Source organism: Sceloporus occidentalis, unplaced genomic scaffold (assembly GCF_023333645.1).
Source record: "Sceloporus occidentalis isolate IW3139 unplaced genomic scaffold, rSceOcc1.0.p SCAF_6, whole genome shotgun sequence".
NCBI lineage: Eukaryota > Metazoa > Chordata > Lepidosauria > Squamata > Phrynosomatidae > Sceloporus > Sceloporus occidentalis.
The window spans coordinates 93,866,899-93,887,449 of NW_028316986.1; the positions used below are offsets into that span (position 1 = coordinate 93,866,899).

The following is a 20,551-nucleotide window of genomic DNA, read 5'->3' on the forward strand; positions in this document are numbered from 1 at the left end:
ATCTTATGAAACTGGTCTCCGGATCCAGCCAAGGGTCTCTTCATCCCCTGCTCAAATCCTCTCCTCCACACACAATTAAGGACCATTACTTCCTTGGCTAATTTTAAGGCCGAATTGAAGACACTCTTGTTTAGGGAGGCATTCCAAATTATGGGTTGTTAATCTGCTGCTTACTTAGTTTTAATTGTATGCTAAATCCCACAAGTTAAGGACCAGGGCACTGTCAAAATTGTCAAAATGCAGAACCTATAGTGCTCTGGTCCCTAACCCTTTTGAATAAGGGGATAACCCCTGTATTGCATGGGGGAGAGATATAATTTTAATTATATTTATTTTCTTTCTATTTATTATTTCCTTTTTTACCCAGCCCATGATGCTGCCTATCCAAAATGATCCCTCACATAGAAAGAAAATAAATATACTTAAAATGGTATTTCTCACCTGTTCAATAATTCCTATGGCTATAAACGTTTTAGCGTTCCTTCAGGAAAAATAAAAGCCTATTAGTAATGCCTTCCCTAGCCAGTCTATAATTGCCTCAGCCGAACAAGTGTTAACCTCACTTTCAAAAGTAAAAATGTGCCCTTCCCAATCCATTTAAACCAAAGAATGAACCTTCATGCTTACTGTATAGCCAGATCCACTGATTCGAGGCACAGTCCAAAAAGGTTATATGTATGTGTATGTGAAGGTAGAGGTGTATGTATGTATATATGTAAGTATATTGGTGGGATGGATGTAATAAAAATTAAAAAAACAAAAAACAAAAACAAAAAGCAGACTATGAGTTGTATACACAGATTCTGGGTATAATTTAGAAAGGTTAATAGAGCAAGTTTTTTTTTAAACAAAAACTAAAAACAGTTGTTTAAAAGTGGGGAGCACAGACAGCTAGAAAGTTTTACTTGTGATACAGATGTAGTGGCTTTCTTCACACTTACTAAATTACTTTTGAAATGTGCCTTTGTTACACCCATACTACTAAAAAAGTAACTTGTTAAAGGTAACCACATTACTTGTAACACATTATTTCCAAGCAGTCATTCCCCATACAGTTTTGAGGGATATTGCATCTTTCAGTATCAGATTTCAGCTGTGTAAGTGGTTGAATTAGATAAACTGGATAGTGTCAACCTCCCCCCCTTCCATTACCAAATCATTGGACAGTCTCGTTTATATTTCCAAATGCATGCTAGAGAGATGGAACAATGCACAACAATGCATGAGCTACATTTCCAAGTGAATGCAGCTTTGGATATGTTAATGTTTTCTCTTGGTCAAAGAATATTATCAAAGTGAGCTTTTTCTTTTTTAAACATACACACACTCTTAAGATTACTTTAATTTGACTTATTGTAAAATGCAATTTTCTTAATATTGCTCAAAGATCTCTTGGGTATTAAAAATGAATAACATATATATTATACTTTTAAAAATAGTTTTCATATAGCAGATACACTTCAGGTGGTAGTTTTAGCAGTTACACAGCCTAATGCTTCAAATACTGACTGTTCTCTCTAGGGTAACTTGCCCAAATTATAACAATTATTCCATTTTTACATTTCAGAATAAACCTCTTTAGAATCTTGCTCCTAGCTTTGTAACCACTGAACCGGGCTCTTTTTATGGCTTTTAATAAGTTTAATCTCTGTGGATATCCTAAATGCCAATTTTCTAACACCATCTGTTTAATATTTCCCTATTTAATATCACAAATGCATTTTAATTGTTTTCTCAATATTAGAAAGGAAGAAAAAAAGCAAAATAAATTTCCTAAGGGAGTCTCATCCAAAAAGTAGGATGAAGTTCCAAAAATCACCATTAATATTTAAAGAAATTGTTCCACTCTTCTGGTGATAAATGCTCTGAAAGGCCATATTCTGAAGTCACCTGTGGTGAAATTAACACTCAGAGAGCATTTTACTTTAAGTGCCGTGCTGTAGCACACAATTTCAATGTGATGTTTTCCTTTATTTTAGATATACTAGAAATTCTCTTTCTGTAGTTTCTTACAGAAAGTGGTAGAGATCTAGCTTTTCCTTCCAGAAATGGCAGGTCTCGTTCCATCCACAGAAGGTTTCTGATCAAGTGAAGGAATTCTGCTGATAAAATAGGAATAGGATAAGCTCCCTCCCTCCTTGTTTAGATTACAACCTGCCCTTGGTTCCCAGGTATTATGATAGAATAGTGGATACAATGTTTGTGTGGAAGTGATTAATCACAGATAACAACAGCACAATCGACTGCATTATACAATAGACCACAGCACTGTAATTAGGGGACAGTTCATATTTAAGTATGAATTAACTGATCCAGGGCACACATGAACAGAAGAGTTACAATGTGGGGTAATGCAAGAAACTTCTTGAGAACTAAGAGGTATTGTGAAACAGACAGCAGCAGGAGGATCACAATTCCTATCCATGGAGATTATCGCACTTACCTTTTTACCCAATCTCGGCATGGGGCAGGATTAGGATGGAACACGGCAAAATGGGTATTATTGCACATGAAATTGCTGCTGAGCTGCCAGCCGACCACCATCCATACCCTATCCAGATGATTTAGAAGGACAGAAAGCTTCTGTACAACCAAAATCAGCAGGATAAGCATGGCTTGGGGATGAGTGGTAGTTGACTGGCTGCGCAGAAGCAATACTTTTTGGGTGTGATAACACCCATTTCCCCTCATTGCAGCCCAATCCTGTCCCGTGCCTGGATCGAACCAAAAATGTGTGTGCGATAATCTCCTAAGTCTTTGATATGACTCTTCTGATACAGAGAAGTCCATGTCCAAGTCCTGGAAAAACTGAGGCAGAGACCTATCTGCTCATGCTCTCCAATATTTCACAAACGAAAGCCAAGACACATCTGGCCAAGCAATATGAGAATGTGGTCAAGATGGTAAAAATTATTAATGAGAAAGAGTATACATGTTAGGAGAGGCTGCAGCTGTGTGCTTTTGCCTGAATATTAGGAAAGGCAGGATTCCAACACTTCTGTCCTCTCCTCCAGCTAATTAACTGAGTGCAAACTACTTTTGCACACTGAGGTCTAAAACACACTGCAGAAATAATCCAATTTGAGACCTTTTTAATTGCCCTTGCTCAATGCTAGGGAATTCTGGGAACTGTAGTTTTGTGGGCCTTCTCTGTCAGAGAATTCTGGTACCACAATAAACTACAATTCCCAGATTTGGGAATTCCTTCAATTCCCATAGGATAGAGCCATTACAGTTAAAGCGGTGTCAAATTCTGCAGTCTGTTTTGGACCTGAACTTAGTTTGCAGCAATAGAAGGAAGCTGGGGATAAAGAAGCTGGGGATAAATGGAAAGGGGAAGGAAGAGAAAAACTGCGACTTTTTAATAGCAGCTGAAAAAGTGGGACAACAGAAAATTAATCAGGACTGTCCCTGCCAAATAAGGACAGTTGGAGATGTGAAAAACTAATGTCATGGGGTGAAGGTGTTTTTTTTTTTTTGGGGGGGGGGGAATAACCCTTACAATCACATAGCTTAAGAACAGCTGAATTCTACTGGTGATAATGATTAATGGCAAAAAGTGCTTTGTTTTTTGGTGATATTATTTATTTTTTCCATTGTAAAGAAAATTGGATTAAAAGCTAAGAGGGATTTATCCAAGAACATATATTAAAATAACGATTATACAAAAAATAGTTAACAGGGGAGTGGAAGAGAAGAGATGTCACAAGTATATACACGATATACATTGCACCAGTACATATGTGGTATATGTTATTAGATGTTCATAGGGTAAGATCCATTTGGATCAGACTTCTAAGAGATTACTGCAATATACTCTTATAGTGCTGCTATTCCACTTTTACTGCTCCAGCTGACTGCTGTTGTATTCTGGGGTTTGTAGTTCTGTGAAGGCTAAGAGCTGTCTGGCTGAGAACTCTAAATGCCTTTCCCTAAACAGCAAATCCCAAAAAAACACAGGAGGCAGCCAGAGCAGTAAAAGGGGAATCAGTGGTGTCATTAGGGTGTGCAGTAGCATGCATGGACTGCACCAGGTGACACCCTGAGAGTGGTGTCACCTGGTGGGGTAGTAGTGGTGTCACCTGTGAGGGGAGATGGGCAGCTGCCTTCAGGGTCCCACATGGCCACGGCCACATGGGACTCAGAAGGCAGGGGGGAGATGCTAAGAGTGGCAATGACCCTTACCTGGCTGCCATGATGCCATGTTGGCTCTCTCTTTACTTATTCCATTTCATAAGCCAACTTTCAGCACAGTCTGAGGACGATCAACCCAGATGCAACTCAACAATAACATAGCAGAATACAGAAGCAAAAATCCAGATATAGGTATTGGCAATGCACTGACCACTTTCCATACTGAAAAATAACTCACAGACACAGTCGATTTCATCCAAGTCCTTGGAGGTTCTTTATCTTGAGTTGCACTGTAATACAAATGTATGCAAACTCTCCTCTCCCACTTCCATCGACTTCTCCAACTGTTCTACATCAACAATCCAACCAACTATACATCCAACAAATCCACTTCAATCTACATGTGACCTGTATACTGTTCCACTTATATATTATATTATACTGTGTTGGCTGTGAATCATCATCTAGTGCCACACAGCATGATGCAGCCTCTACAGTAAGTTTGCATCATGCCATGTGCATTCTATGATGCAGCATTCTATGGCAGTCTAACAAGAAATGATGCCATCTATCAATCAAAATATTTTCACAATCATTTAAGTGCCATGGCAGTGAGGTGGGAAAGTGCCATTTTAGTCCTGCCCCCTGCACCAGGTGACACCCCAGATGGGGATCCCATTGAGTGCATTATTATTATTATTATTATCATTATTATTATTATTATTATTATTAACCTTTATTTATAAAGCGCTGTAAATTTACACAGCGCTGTACATACAATCTTTGTAATTAAATGGTTCCCTGCCCTCAGGCTTACAATAGCAGCACTATAAGAGTGTAGTGCAGTAAATGCCTGCAATGCTGAACAGGAGGAGAGCATAATAGTAACATCTGTGATGTCAACTGCCACAACAAGCTGCAAATCCTAGAATTCCATAGCATAGAGACATGGCAGTAAAAGCAGTGTCAGACTGCATTATTTCTGCAGAGCAGTTTCAACCTAAGTAGTACACCTTTACAGCCTTGGATGTGTGGAAAATCTGGAGCAGAAAAAAGAGAGAAATCAAGTGATCTTCAGCAAATGTTTTAAATAAAAGTCTTTTAGAGTATAAGAGAGATAATGAACTTAACAACAAATGTTAAGTTAGTGAAATTATTTTAATTGTTTTCAAATTGTTATTGTAAAGTTTTAAAAATGTTTTTGTCTGAGGGTTGGATCTCTTTCTGTGGGAAGGGCGGCATACAAATGAAATAAATAACATAAATAAATAAAATAAAATTTTATATGACTTTATAGGAAAACACCATATAAGACAATTTTATTGCCTAATCAGCATATTATAAATGTAAGAACACATTATAAATGAACTATTTTAATAATTTTCTCAAAAATAAAACTTTTTATTATTTTATCATTTGTTAATCTGGGCTGAATTTGAGTGGTGACCAATAAATGCTTAAGGCTTTCTAGCCTTTAATTCTGTCATTATCATGGTTCAAATAATTGGTCTGAACTGTAATAGCTTCATAAACAAACAGATTTTATAAATGACATCTTTGTTACCATTATTTTGCTTTTATTCACAGGCAAACAGTCTTATTCTGATATGAATAAAAATCAGAAAATAGCATTCTATCCCTCATGTTGAATATACTGGCATGCACATCTGTTCAAAAGGCTGGCTGTAAAATATAATTCTTCAGCAGTTTCCCTCCCATCTTGACTTCCAGTGCAGGGTGGTGATTTGGGGACAGAGATGAGTAAATCTCCATTTTAATAGCTGTCCTCAAATGTTTTGCTCTGTAAGGACTATTTCAGCCATTTTTGGTTGTAATATATGGCATTTCCCTGATTAACAGCCATTTTATATCTCATGTAATTGGCTATAAATCAGATGGATGTCTTAACGTAGCAAAAAATAATAATAAAAAAAAATTCTTATCTCTGTCAAAGCCCAGGCTCGACTTCTGGGAGGATATATTACTTGAGTAGTGTATGGGCTTTCATTACTTTAACTAATACACTACCTGTAGTGCAGAGGGAGAAATTCTAAGCTAATGATCACTTCTGCCTACTAGTTCTTTATAAAGTCTTTATTATTTGTCTTTCAAATATGAATTTCCTATAGGGATTTGGAAACATCTAAGGAAATCTTTACACTACCCATTTTTGCTAACCCAGAAATGCCAAAAGGACAGATACAGGATTATTTTAATAATTATTTTGGACCAAATGCCACAAGGCAACTGAAGACAATTAATCTAATTCCACTTTATGAGGCCAAAATTCAGTCCTGTGGTGCAAATGAAATGTTTAACAATGTATACAGGACAGAGCACTCAAGAAAACATTAAAGCTTTATGTCTTGGCATAGCTCTTTCATCACTGTTAGAGCCTTCTAATGAAAAAGAAAAATCAGCTTCATAACCCTCCAATTAACCAGTAATAGGGTTTTATGACCATATATGAGTACTTAATTTGAAATTTTATAAGAAGCTCTTGTGGCAGAATTAGATAGTTTTGGAGCAGCATAACTTTCAGTTAGTGAAAGAGTGAATCTTTGATGGCAACTAAGGTGTAAAATGCATGAACTTGTGTTAAGTACAGTTGCTTATTGAAATAAGACAAAAGCCATTTTGATTACATTTGTTGACAAAACCAACTTAAGAACTTCTTACAGCCTGCAGTATGATCTTGAGAAAAGCAGTGTCTCTAATTCTAATCTACCTCAGATAATTTTTGTGAGAGTTAACATGACAGAAAGATCTTGTGATTAGCTGCAGAATCTGCTGGTATCAGAATCCAGTGATACCAATGCCAGATTGCCTTGTGTCAGCAGAATCTGTGACCTGGTGAGAGGGATCCCTACTGTCCAAATTTACAGAGGTATTTATTTATTATGTGTATGCCTGTGGAAAGTATTACATTTCTTTTAAAACTAATGGATGGTGATGAAAGAGATGCAAACAAAAAAAGAATGGAGAAGCAGCACATTTTGATGTCATAAAAATGCATGGAAGTGGTTTTTTATTTGTGTGCCTCTTAGGAAAATAGATATTATTTTGCATATCAGTTTCCACTCAACTTCTGTTGGTATGAAAGGAAAATCTGTTAAGAGTCCTTTGTGAACAATGGAGTGGACAAGAGCACCTGGCCAGCTGAAACACATGCAGGGCATATTATGTTTGATTCAAACATCACTAACTGTAATTTATCATAATCCTTTAGAGTAGGAGAAAACTTATAATTTTTGTATATATATGTGGTGGTGGTTCAATTCTAGATCATGATTTAGAGGGTGGACATCTGTTTGTTCACAAAGGGGAAAGGGATTATATTCTATTCCTTCCCCAATTGCTCAAATCCCAGTAATTATCAGGTCTCTAACTCCCATGCTGCTATAATTCACATTTTGAAAAACCCTGTACATGCAAAGACATGCCATTTCTAATCTGGCCCAAGGGAAGGATTTTATTGTTTGAGCCCACCTCTTTTTCTCCTTCTTTGCCAGGGACATATTAGTCTCTCTAGTATTTTTTCCTTATTTACCAGCCCTTATTTGGTCAAACATAAACCACTGTATTGCTGGGTTGGGAGCATTTTGTTAAAATATTGATCCTCTTCACTGCATATATTATTTGTAGGTCAACTATGCACATGGCCTAAACAGTTCAATACCCCTGGGATGGCATCAGGGCAGACTGGGTGCTGATGTGGCTGTCTCAGTTTGATAGCAGGGCAAAAGGGCCTTGGTGTGGGTCAAAATGAGCCACCTCCATGGCAACCCATGGCAGGCTGGATGGTCCTGCACATACCTTGCTTTCTCCACCATTGCCACTACTGAGAAGACTCCTGTCACCACAACTGATGTGGAAATGGGTCCATGGCATAGTGGCTTGCATGCATATAAATGTTCCAGTTCCAGTGCCAGCCTGAGGACTGACCTGCGTTAGAACTCAGGCCAGAATAGCATGGGCTTGGCTTGTGCTATCCTGGGCTGACTGCTCAGCCCAAAGACTCTTTTAGTACCTTAACATATTTGTTATAGCCTAAGATTTAATGGACAGTAGTAAGATACATGAAATGCTGTTATACCTTGAGAGAAGGAATATATACAAGCCATAAAATGCAAATTGTGTTTTATTTTATGGCTGTTTGTTTCCACTCTTTAATTCTGACATCTCCGTTTACAATTAAGGAACCTAAGTACTTCACATATTTGGAATGGACTCTAGACCATGATCATTTCTTCACCAGTAAATACATAGTCTTTAAAGTGCCATACAGTTCTGTGTTTTTCAGGAAACAGATTAAAATTGCTACCCTTCTATAGGTCATTATTATTATTTCTACATATGGGGAAAAGTAGCTGAGAAACTGAGCTGAAATAGGATCTGCACTGATTCGTAAGAGACAGTCTTTTAGAATTGTAGAAATAGAATTGTAAATCAAAATACTTCCCTGTAGAGATGTCTGTGCACTAAGACCAAAAGGCATCTCATTAGCTTTTCAATGAAACCCAATTATTGCAGGGAAAAGAAAATACATACCTTTAACATCATTTGCCTGCCTGTTCGCATCATTAAGAACTCTAAAGCTTTTTTGTAGTGCATTCTTGGCACCATCCTTTAATGATCCTTCTGGACCAGATGCCTACAGAAGAAAAACAAAAACAGCAACCAACTAGTGTCACCAAAATGTATGGTAAACAGCAGGTTCAGCAGAAGTTGAAAATCCTAAAAAAGTAAAACTGGGCAATTTAGTTGATGAGTCATGTAAATATGAAATGATTATCAATTAAACTCTCACATCCTGAATTCATGGTGAAATTCATGACATATAACTATTAAATATTTTTACATCAAAGGAAAGACTTCTCAAGTAGCTGATGCTCATGAAAGAGAAAATGGAAATACAAATGAATGGGAATGCACAACTTTTTAAAAAAATATGAATGTATAAATATTACATGTAAAGAAGTTAACATTTAATATTGTGTCTTAGGCTGCGCCCTGGAAAGAAAATATGATTAGAAAGTAACTACCATAGTTGTGGTTATTAAAAAGAATATAAAATTGAATTATATGATCTGTAACACAATTTTCCAATTTGTATGTCATCTCTTGATGTTGACACCATCAAACAATAGATGTGCATGTGTACATTTAAGCTAATAATAATAATAATAATAATAATAAGATTGGAATGATGATATTCAGGGATGGTAGAGCATATCTTCTAGTGCAATTGTCAATCAGTCAAATGTCTCAAAGCAGCTTTCACAGAAAGGACAGCTTGCTGAAAGCTGCCTTGTCTCGCTGTTGAAAGGAATTCTCACTGGATGGGGAAATGTTTATATACAGGGTTGTTTGTCAGCAATAAACTGCAATGTCATGGTTTTAATAGATGCTGTTTATCTATTAACAGTATATTCCTATGACATTCTTGGTGCCTTTTGGTACCAGTTATTACAATGACAGCAGTGTAGGTGCCAATCAGGCCTTTAAGGGGATGGTGTTTGTTGGAACAGTTACTCTTCAGTAATAGTTCAGATGTGTAATAAAAGGAAAAAACACAAAAATGTTTCAGACGATCACCCATTCAGGTTCATAATCTCTCTCTCTCTCTTAAAGCTCATCCACTCTTCCGGCTGGGAATGGCGCCTCGCCGAACGGAATCCTTTTAGCTCCGGATCCGTTCTGATCTGTGGCGGGAATTGGGGACCCAAAGGGATCTTTGAGGTCTCAAAATTCCCTCTGAATACTGAGGGATCAGAGGGGGCTCGACGGAGGGCTCATACTCTAGCTCCCGGCGCTGGAAACAGAAGTAAGTTTGCAGCCATGGTCGCGGACTGAAAGCCGGGGAGAGGAGCCTGCAGAGCAACCCACGCCTGCTGTTGATCTTTAATGGAAAGCCTTAGGCTCTCCATACAGAGGCGCCCACCAGCATTCAAAGATTTTATTGGACTTGTATTTTGATCTAAAGAAGAGCTGAGTTTGATTATATTTTGCTGAGAACTGACCATTATCTTGGGAGACAAACGGAGATTGGACATTTAAAATATAAAACTTTCTCTCTATTTGATTCTTTGAAACACTTTGGAAGATTCCACTTACTGGACCGGACTTATTGGATAAAATATAAAAATATAAAGGTGAGAACTGATATTCGAACCGGATTAGAAATTTAATTGAATATACGTCTTGGGCTTTGGAGAAAAGGCTTCAATCAAATTTGGGGAAAAACAGTCTCCCCCTTCGTTATATCATAGCCATTGACTCTTAGAAGGGTCGGAGAAAAGAGGGGAAGGCGAAGAGAGGGAAAGGAAAAATATAAACAATAAATTCCAACAGCGAATCGAACTAATCAAGTTGTCCTTGAAAACCCACCTGTGCCTGAAAAGCAGCGTCCGACGAAGGACTAGAGGAGGAGTTGGCGCTGGGGAAGAAACGGTGTTTGTTTGGAGACTTGGAGGAGTGATATCTGGAGGAGGAAGTGTGTGGATGTGAAAGCGGCGGTGGAGGTGTGGAAGAAGAGGAGGAGTGGCGAAGGGACGGACTTGGAGGAAGATTGGCAGGGACTGTGGGGTGAACTTGTTGGTGTGAGGAAGGGAAGGAACGGTCGGAAGTGAAGTGGAGGCTGTGGGAAGTTGAAAGTAAAGGAGTAGAAACAAGAAGGTACCAGTCAAAAGTGAAAGAGTGTGGGATTCTGGAGGACTGAACTCGCTGATCTGTTTCTGGAGAGAACGGACAGGAGAAGCAAGACTTGTGGGAAGAAGACAGAAATAGAAGAGGAGAAACAAGACGGAACTCAGTGGAAAAGGGAGGGGTTACAGATTGGAGGACTGTGACTGCTCTTTTAAATTTGGGAGGGAAGTTTAAAAAAAGAAAAGGAAGAAAAAAGGGGGCAAAAGCAGCAGTGAAATTGGTGAGATAAAGACAAAGACAATAAAAGGTAATTAAATAACAGAAGTAAGAAACTATATAAAGTGGGGTTTATTTGAAGCTGAAAGTGGAATAGAGTATTGTATAGAGATTTATATTGATATAGTAAAGGATAAAGGATAACTTATATTGGTATTAGGGTAAGGAAGTGATAATAAGGATTTGAATATAGCTTATATTAAGGAAAAGGATAGAAAGGAATTTGGTATAAGAAATATATAAGGTAAAGTATAAGATTTGTATAGATACTGGTATAATTGATATTATATTGTGTTTTACTTTATTCCAGTCACACTATTTTTAATATAATGAACACAAGAAAACAAACGCAGAAAATCAACTCATTGAATTCAAATCAAAGACGGTTGTCTATAGAAATGAATAAGAATACAGACATGAATGAATTATTTTTGGAAAAATTTGATAATTTAGCTTTAATGGTTAATAATTTGTCCAAAGATTTAAATAAAGAATTTATCAGTTTTAAGAAGGAGATTAGGGAAGATTTGAAAGCAATAAATCAAACGGTGGACAAATTAACAATTGATGTACAGAAAACAAAACAAAGAGTAGAAATCTTGGAATTTAGAAATGAAAAGCTGGAAAATGATATGTCAAAAATTTTAAATAAAGGTGAAGATGAATTGGATGCAAGAGCTATGATCGATTTGAAACCAAAAGAAAAGTCCGTTAAAATTAGAGGGATTCCAGAGCAAAAAGATGAAGATTTTAATGACAAATTAATTGTGGCCATAGCAAATTTTATGAATAGAGACCCTGACTCTTTTGGAAATGAGGTGGACAAGCTCTATAGAGTGAACTCTTTAGTTGCAAAACAAAAGGGCTTACCACGGGACGTGTCAGTGCATTTTGTCCGGAAAATAGTGAGAGATAAATTTTTGAATTTACATAACGAATCTCCTTTTAAATATGAAGATCTGGAAGTAAAGGTGATGAAGGATATCCCGGGAAGACTTTTGCAGAGGAGAAGAAGTTATATTGGTCTAACACAATTTTTAAGAGCAGAAGGGATATCCTACAGGTGGGATATCCCAGAAGGCCTTATTTTTTGGTGGAAGAGAAAAAGAGTGTACATACATACCCCAGAACAAGCTAAAAATTTTTTAAGACAAGTGAAGAAGAATCGTCAAGTAGGAAAAGAAGGGAAAGACAAGACTACAGGTGGAGATCAAACTGGTGAAGCTTTGAGCAAGGAAGAACAAGAAAAGGGTGGTGAAGAAAAAGCTTCTCAAGAGTTATTAGGTTCAGAATCAGAATTAGAATTTGATGATCAAGACTTGTCACAGGAGGAAGAAAGACTGAGAAAAGAAGAACAAGGACAAGGTGGTGACAACTGACTAAAGTTTTCGTGTACTGAGCTGTTAAGCTCCCAGTTGAATTATCTTCAGATCTGCTTTAACTAAACAAGATTAATCTTTTCTTCTTGGTTGACATATACAACTTACTTTTGAACACAACTTATTTACATTTTGTGATAATACAAATAAATAAAGATAATTAAATTTTTATTACCGTGACTGGTGTTCAGGAGATACTTTTTAAGGGTGGTCTGCATGATGAAGTGTCTTTCCTGGAACGTACAGGGGATGAACACCCCTCAGAAGAGGAAAAAAATCTTTCACTACTTACAGAAAGCAAAGTTAGATGTAGTTTGTTTACAGGAAACAAGAATAAGAGATAAAGATAAAAAACATTTGAGATGTGCCAAATTGGGTCAGGAATTTTCAGCAAACTCTAAATTTAAAAAAAAGGGGGTGGTATTGTATGTGAATTCGAAATATGAAGCAAAGGAGATAATGCGAGACGCAGAAGGAAATTATGAAATGATTGAACAAATAGATAATGATCATAAAGTGTTGATTGTGGGTATATATGGTCCGTTGGAAAATAAAAATAAATTTTATAAAAATTTGAAATCAAAGCGCTTGCAACGAGATGGAGATTCAATAATTCTTCTGGGAGACTGGAATGGGGTAATTGATACGGAACTGGACAGATTTTCAGAGAAAAAATTAAAAAAAAATCAAGGCAAATTACCAAAAGAATTCTTTGACCTAATGGAAAGTCTATCGGTGAATGATGCCTGGAGAATGAAATATGGAGATAGTAAAGATTATACCTTCTATTCAAATCCACATAAAACTTGGTCTAGAATTGACATGATACTACTCTCAGCTCACTTAAATAATAAGATTAAGGAAGTCAAAATTTTACCTAGAATCCTCTCAGACCATAGCCCAGTACAAATAAATTTGGATATTGAAAGAAAAAAGCAATTTAGTTGGAAATTAAATTCGCACTTATTACAAGATGAAAATATCGTCAGACAATTGAACGATCAGATTGATAAGTATTTTGAAGAAAATTTAAATAAAGGTACTTCACCACAAATAGTATGGGACGCCCATAAAGCAGTCATAAGAGGCTGGCTGATAAAGAAAGCAGTGGAAATAAGAAGGAATAGACAAGAAAAATTAGATAAATTGAATAAGGAATTAAGTGAAAGGGAGGATGTATTGAAAAAGAATCTGAAAGATTACTTAATCAAACAAGAGATCAAATTTTTACAAAAGCAAATATCGATATTATTAGTAGAGGAAATCGAGAAAAAATTAAAGTTCTTGAAGCAAAAGTATTTCATTTCGGCCAATAAACCCGGTAGATTGCTTGCTTACCAAATTAGAAGAGAAAAAGCAAAAAGGACGATTAAAGTTATAAAGGAGGGAGAGAAGTTAGTCACAACCCAGAAAGGGCTTAAAAAAGCATTTCTGAAATATTTCTCAGAATTGTTTAACGAACCCAAGATAAATGGATGTAAAATAATTAAGTATTTAAATAGACAAAAATTAAAGAAATTTACAGAGGAACAAAAAGAAGTCTTGAATCAAAACATCTCGTTGCAGGAGTTGAGTGATGCAATTAATAAAAGTAAATCGGGAAAATCCCCAGGCCCAGACGGATTTATAAATGAATACTATAAAAGATGTCAAGACCATATAAGAAACCCGTTGCTCCAGGTCATGAATGAAGTTATCTCGGGAAAGATACCTCAAACGTGGACACAATCGGACATAACGTTGATTCCAAAAGAAGGAAAAGACCAAACACAATGTAAGAATTATAGACCTATTGCTTTGTTAAATACTGATTATAAATTGTTTGTATCCATTCTAGCTGAAAGACTAAAAAAAATAATGACTAATTGGATTAATTTGGATCAATCTGGATTTCTACCAAATAGAATGATTAAAAATAATGTAAGAAATTTGATTAATTTGATTGAAATTCACGAAAAAAATATACATAATAAATTGGCACTGATCTTTATTGATGCTGAAAAAGCCTTTGATAATGTGATCTGGCAATTTATGTTTGAATTAATAAAGAAATTAGATATAGGAAATAAATTTCAAGTGTGGATAGAAACAATTTATAAATATCAAGAGGCTAGAATTTGGATTAACGGAGAAAAAACGGATATATGTAAAATTTATAGAGGTGTAAGACAAGGTTGTCCATTATCACCCTTACTCTTTATACTAGTAATGGAAATTTTGTTGAATAATATCAGAGAAAATGTTTTAATTAAAGGTTTTAAATTGAAAAAGGAAGAATATAAACTGAGAGCCTATGCGGACGACCTTGTGTTAACGCTAACTAACCCTGTGGAATGTAGTGAAATCCTGATAGATACTATGACAGAATTTGGTAAGGTTTCCGGATATAAAATTAATAAAGAAAAAACTGCAGTTATACCTATGAATATGGATAAAGAAGAAGTAGATATTTTGAAAGAAAGAACTGGATTTCAAATTCAAAAAATGGTTAGATATCTGGGGATTAATATAACAAAAAGAAACACAGAACTGTTTAAAAACAATTATGAGAAAGTATGGAAGAACATTAAGAAAGATATGGAAAGATGGCAAGAATTGAAAATCTCTTGGATAGGTAAAATAGCAATCTTGAAAATGTCAGTTTTACCACAAATGATCTTTCTTTTTCAAAGTTTACCTATTATTGTTAATGATACCCCGTTTAAAGTATGGGAAAGAGATATATCGAAATTTATATGGAATAACAAGAAACCAAGAATTAAAATGAGAATATTGCATGATGAAGTCGACCGAGGAGGGTTGAATTTACCAAATTTTAAATGGTATTATTATTCTTCTGTATTAGACTGGATGTTGGATTGGATGAGATTAGATAATGAGAGAAGTCTAAATTTAGAAAGAGTGGAATTAAAATTCGGTCTACACGGATATATGTTTTATGATAAAATTAAAATTGATGGTAACTTTAATAATCATATATTGAGAAAATCTATGTTAAAAATCTGGTCAAAATATAAAAGAAAATGGTTCGGTGCTATCCCGCTCTGGGTTTCCACAAATGAAGCAATGTATAGAAGAGAGGAATTATTAAAGAATAAATATGTGACATATGAGGATATTACAAAGATTGATAAAGGGGAAAGAAGAATAAAAACTCAAGAAGAATTAATTTCGGATGGATTCACTTACAATTGGTTTGCATATAGACAGGTTCGAGAAAGATTTAAGATAGACATGAAAGAATTTGGAATCGAAAAAGGAGAATTAGAAATGGAGAAAATAATAAACCATCGTGAAAAACAAATTTCTAAATTGTATAAATTAATACTCAAATTCGAATTAGAAGATGAGATAATAAAAGATTTTATGATAAAATGGGCAAAGGATTTTAAAGAAAATATTCAACTAGAAGAATGGGAAAACCTTTGGAAGAGAAAAATCAAACAGATCAATAGTATGGAAATTAAAGAAAACATATACAAATCTATGTACAGGTGGCACCTGACACCTTACAAATTAGCCAAAATGTTTAGTAAGAATAAAAGTACCTGTTGGAAGTGTAAAAGAGAAGTAGGGAATTATTTACATATGTGGTGGAATTGCGAAAAAGCTAAAAATTTTGGGAAAACATTCATACTGAGTTAAAGAAAATTTTAAAAATTGAAGACAGACCACACCCAAAGATGTATCTCCTGAATATGACAGATGGTATTAAAATGGAAGGAAGGAATGAAAAAATGACAATGTATGCACTGGCAGCAGCTAGAATGACATTTGCTAAGTTCTGGAAAAAGGAAGATCATCCCACAGTAGCAGACTGGCAATTGAAAATGATGGACTACTATGAAATGGAAAAATTAACACATTTACTAAAGAATGGATCAATGGAAGATTTTTATGACAAGTGGGAATGTTGGAATGAATACATTAAAAATGAAAAGGGAGAAGATATGTTCCCGGCATTAAATTAAATATAAAATCAAAGTCTAGATAATTAACGTATCAGTTAACAATAAGAAAATTATATATAGTAATAGAACAAGTGGATAAGAGAATGTTAATGAGAAATGATGAAAAAATATAGGTAGAGAAGATGGTTATTCTTTCTCCGATTTTGGGATATTTTTAGTAAGATGGTGAAAATAATTTTTAACATATTAACAAACTTGGGTCATAAGAACTTAATGGTAAATTTAAAAGGGATAATAAGAGTACAAAAAGAAACAAAGAAATTTTTTAGTTTATAAAACTCAAGCTCAAGGAAGTATACTGAGGTTTTTTTTTCCTTTCTTTTCGAAATGGACCGGATATGTATTTTTAGAAATACGATGTATTATTAAGAATTGTCTTTTTTATATTTCTGGATGTTTTATTTCTTTCAATAAAATTTATTTAAAAAAAAAAAAAAAGCTCATCCAATGCATCTAAGACTAGCATTTCTCTATACCTGGACCACTTCCACTATTTAAACTCTGGAATAAGCTTGATTTTCTCTTATCCAGCCCATAATTGTATTCATACATGGCCCGTACCATTACTTTAGCTTTCTGAAAAATGAAAAATAAAGCATTGAAAACTGCTAAATAGCATCCACCATGACTTGCATGTAGATGTCAGAATCATGCTTGTAAGCGCATTTCTATAAATGTCTTTGGTCCAAAACACACTGCAGAAATAATCCAGTTTGAGACTGATTTAACTGTCCTGGCTCAATGCTAGAGAATCCTGGAAACTGTAGTTTTGTGAGACATTTAGCCTTCCCTGTCAGAGAGCCAGGGCAGTTAAAGGGGCCTCAAACTGGATTATTTCTGCAATATGTTTTTAGCATCAAATTTCTGCAATATGTCTTTAGCATCAAATTTATTTCATACAAATCTGTATATAATCATAGTTCTAAATTATCTAACTGTTTTAACTGATTTTGATCTGTGTTCTTTTAACTAGCCAAATGGTTTAAAATGCTTTTAGTCTGTTTAAATTATATTTACTGTTTGAAACTGGTTAAATTGATTTTACTGTATGCTGTCCTGCAATCTATAGAATTAGGGCAGAGCAGATATATTTTACTAAATAAATTCAGATAAAAAGGCATGAAATAAACATTGCAGTAACAATAAACTTTACCCTGAATGATTGGTATTACTAACAATAATAAATAAATGTGTTGGTTTGCCAGACTAATGAAAAAAGTTCATCAGATAGAGTGAAGTTATTAACAGACTGAATCTGTAATATAAAAATGGGAAGCAGGTTACAGATGAGGCTGAATGATAGGACTTGATTTGAGCTCTTGAGCAACATTTTCATTGCATTGCATACATTTTAAAAAACTATTTACAGAGACTATTTAATGGAGCAGTAAAAGACGGCCGCCCAACTGAGCGGGCAGGCCGTGTTGCCGCCGGAGTGGCGACGCAGGCTCGGTGGAGCGCCCCAGCATGCTTTGCTGGGGCACGCTTGCTGGCGATTGGTTGCTGGGGAGGGAAAGGGAGGTACTTCCGCCTCTGAAAGGCCGCTCTAGGGGGTGGATAGTCCCTCTCTATGGTTGCCTCGGTCCTCCAGGGCAACCGATTGGTTCGGCTGCTCTGGAGGCGGGGCAACTCCTTTCCCAGCAACCCCCTGGGCATGGCCTATTTAGGCCCAGTTGCCCAGTGCATGGTGCCATTTGCTGCTTGGCTCCCCCACCCGCCCTCCGCCAGGGTGTTGGTGTTTGTCACAACTTTGGGGCGGCAGCAGAGGGTCTGGATCTGGTGGTCATGGTCTATATGGTTGCATAGCACTGTATCGGGAGTCCCTATGGGACACGGAAGCGACGAGAACATGCGTTGTGGCCATTGCGGAGGCCATAACATGACACCGCTTCCCGGTGACTAGGGGATTTAATTTGAATGCAATCACTAGGTTGCATGGATATGAGAGGGTGTTCCATCAGCCCCTAGCTCATCTCGATATCTTGCTGATATATGACTGGCCAGTATCTTACAACAGCGGGTTGTACGATGATCCAGACCTCATGCTTTTGGCCAACCCTACCTTTTGGCTGCTGGTTTTGCGTGAATAAAGTTGTGGCCTTTCCTCCACATATGGCTCATGTCTTATTGTGGCACCGCCCTCCCAGGCAAAGATTACTATTTATGCAGTGCTGATGTGCTGTGATGTGACATTTTACACTGCTAAAGCAGGAGTGTATTGATCTACACTCAGCATATGGATCACTATGACTGCCATGCAATGAAAACATATTGTGCATGATAGCCAGCATATCATGGAAATTTCAGATGATTTGGCTGTAATCCACATTTATGGATAACTTTACATATTTTAAACATTGCTGTGTAGAAAAACACTTGACATATTGTAGAAGGTGTGTGTTCACAACAAGTAGAAGTTGTGATTTGCCTCATGATGTATGCAGTGTATATACATAGAGCAAAACAGATACATATACCTTAATCATATATGATACTCTACATACATGTCTTACACTTTTTTCAGCAGAAAAATGTATGAAACTTCCTAACTTTTTGGAGCAGCAATAATGAGATCTGTAATAATGTGAGTTCACTTTAAAAGTCAGAACCCTACTAAGTCAAATAAAAAAGAGAAATGAAAAAACAAAATACTGTGCCGCCAACAATTTAAAAGTAGAAGAAATGAAAAATGGGAATTACCATGTGATTATGAGTAAATGCAAGACTTATGTAAGCCTTGCTATGTAATATTAAGCACAAAATGGGGGAAGAGGAGAGAACAGCAGGCCACTCCACCACCCCAGGAAAGAGATGTGTAGTACCTCCTGCTGCTGTGTGGACGTGCTGCTTGCTACCTGCATACACTCCATCTCACCTGGTGGACTGCTGGCCTCAGACTACTTCCTGCCAGGACCAGGCCCCAGGTACCCAGCCAGGAACACCTGTTCCCCTTGCAAAGGGGATAACGGCTGGGTGCCTGCTGCGGTGGGCCCGTCACTGGTGGGCCCACCACCAAAGGAGCATGACACCAAAGGGGGGGGTTGCCCCTTTGGGGGAGCCATTTCGGGGGGCACAATGACAAGGGCCAGTACATTTGGCTGGTAGGGGAGGGTATATTTTAATATATTTTAATGTAATTAATTTAACCGTATTTTGATTAATTTAAATGTATTTAATTAAGGTAAGGGGGTGAATTTTTAGCTGTGTATTTCTTATGTAATTGTTTATGCATTTTTGTAAACCACCGTGATCTGTTGGAAAGGCGATATAAAATAATTAATTATTATTATTATAATTATTAATAGAGAATAGGAACTTATATAAATTAATGGATTTTTTTGCTCATAATTAATAAAGTATAGAATTGTTGCACTGAACAGCAATCAACACTAATAAAGAAGGAATACTGTTGGAAAAATAATTAGATATGCACCACATAAAACACTGAACTGCTTTTCACCTGTTTTTCACCAGATTAATGTTGCATTTCACCAGACATGCGTCTTCCTCATATTTTCAAGTCTATTTATTTTTTAAAAATAAAATTGGATGTTGAACTCATAATTGGATCTTTTATTGTGATAGAATCTAGGTTACCATCACCATCCAGGCAAGTAATGGGGTATGTAAATTCAGTTGAAAATTTGAAATATCTAATTTGTGATTAATTTGCTTTGAAAGGAAAGAGGGATCCATCATATAAAGCACAAGAGGGAAGTGTCTGTCATATGTTAACACAGTTTATTTTTCTGGTAACATTCTTTTTGAGAGTGTAAAGATTGGTAGTTTCATTTTTATTTTTTACTGTTGACTGCTTCTAGTTTCAATACAAAGAAATAGGGAGAGGACTATCAAAGAGAGAAAAAACAGGGGAGTGTGTGGAAAAGAAAAGAAAAATCTGGTCCACTGTGTTTTGGGCAATAGACAGCACATAAGAGTAATACAAAAACCATTTAACAGCAAAAATTTAACCAGAACTAAAGAAGAAAAAGGTTTTTTAAAAAGTAAAAACCTCTCAACAGCTAGTGTTCTCTAAAGGTTACAATATCCTAGCAAACTGATTGCTTAAAAACAACATTATGAGATGGGCTGCTTTCTTGTTACTTGCCCTTTGTTTTGAAAAACAATTTTCAACAAGATCTT

General features: G+C 36.1%; 1 protein-coding gene across 1 annotated transcript in view; it reads right to left on the reverse strand.

Moving 5' to 3' along the window:
* LAMA2 (laminin subunit alpha 2) overlaps positions 1 to 20,551 on the reverse strand; it is a 609,129-nt gene that overhangs the window by 89,368 nt on the left and 499,210 nt on the right. The window contains exon 42 of the mRNA XM_089530405.1: positions 8,686 to 8,788. Coding sequence (XP_089386531.1) covers positions 8,686 to 8,788 — 103 coding nt within the window. The remainder of the gene's footprint in view (positions 1 to 8,685; positions 8,789 to 20,551) is intronic.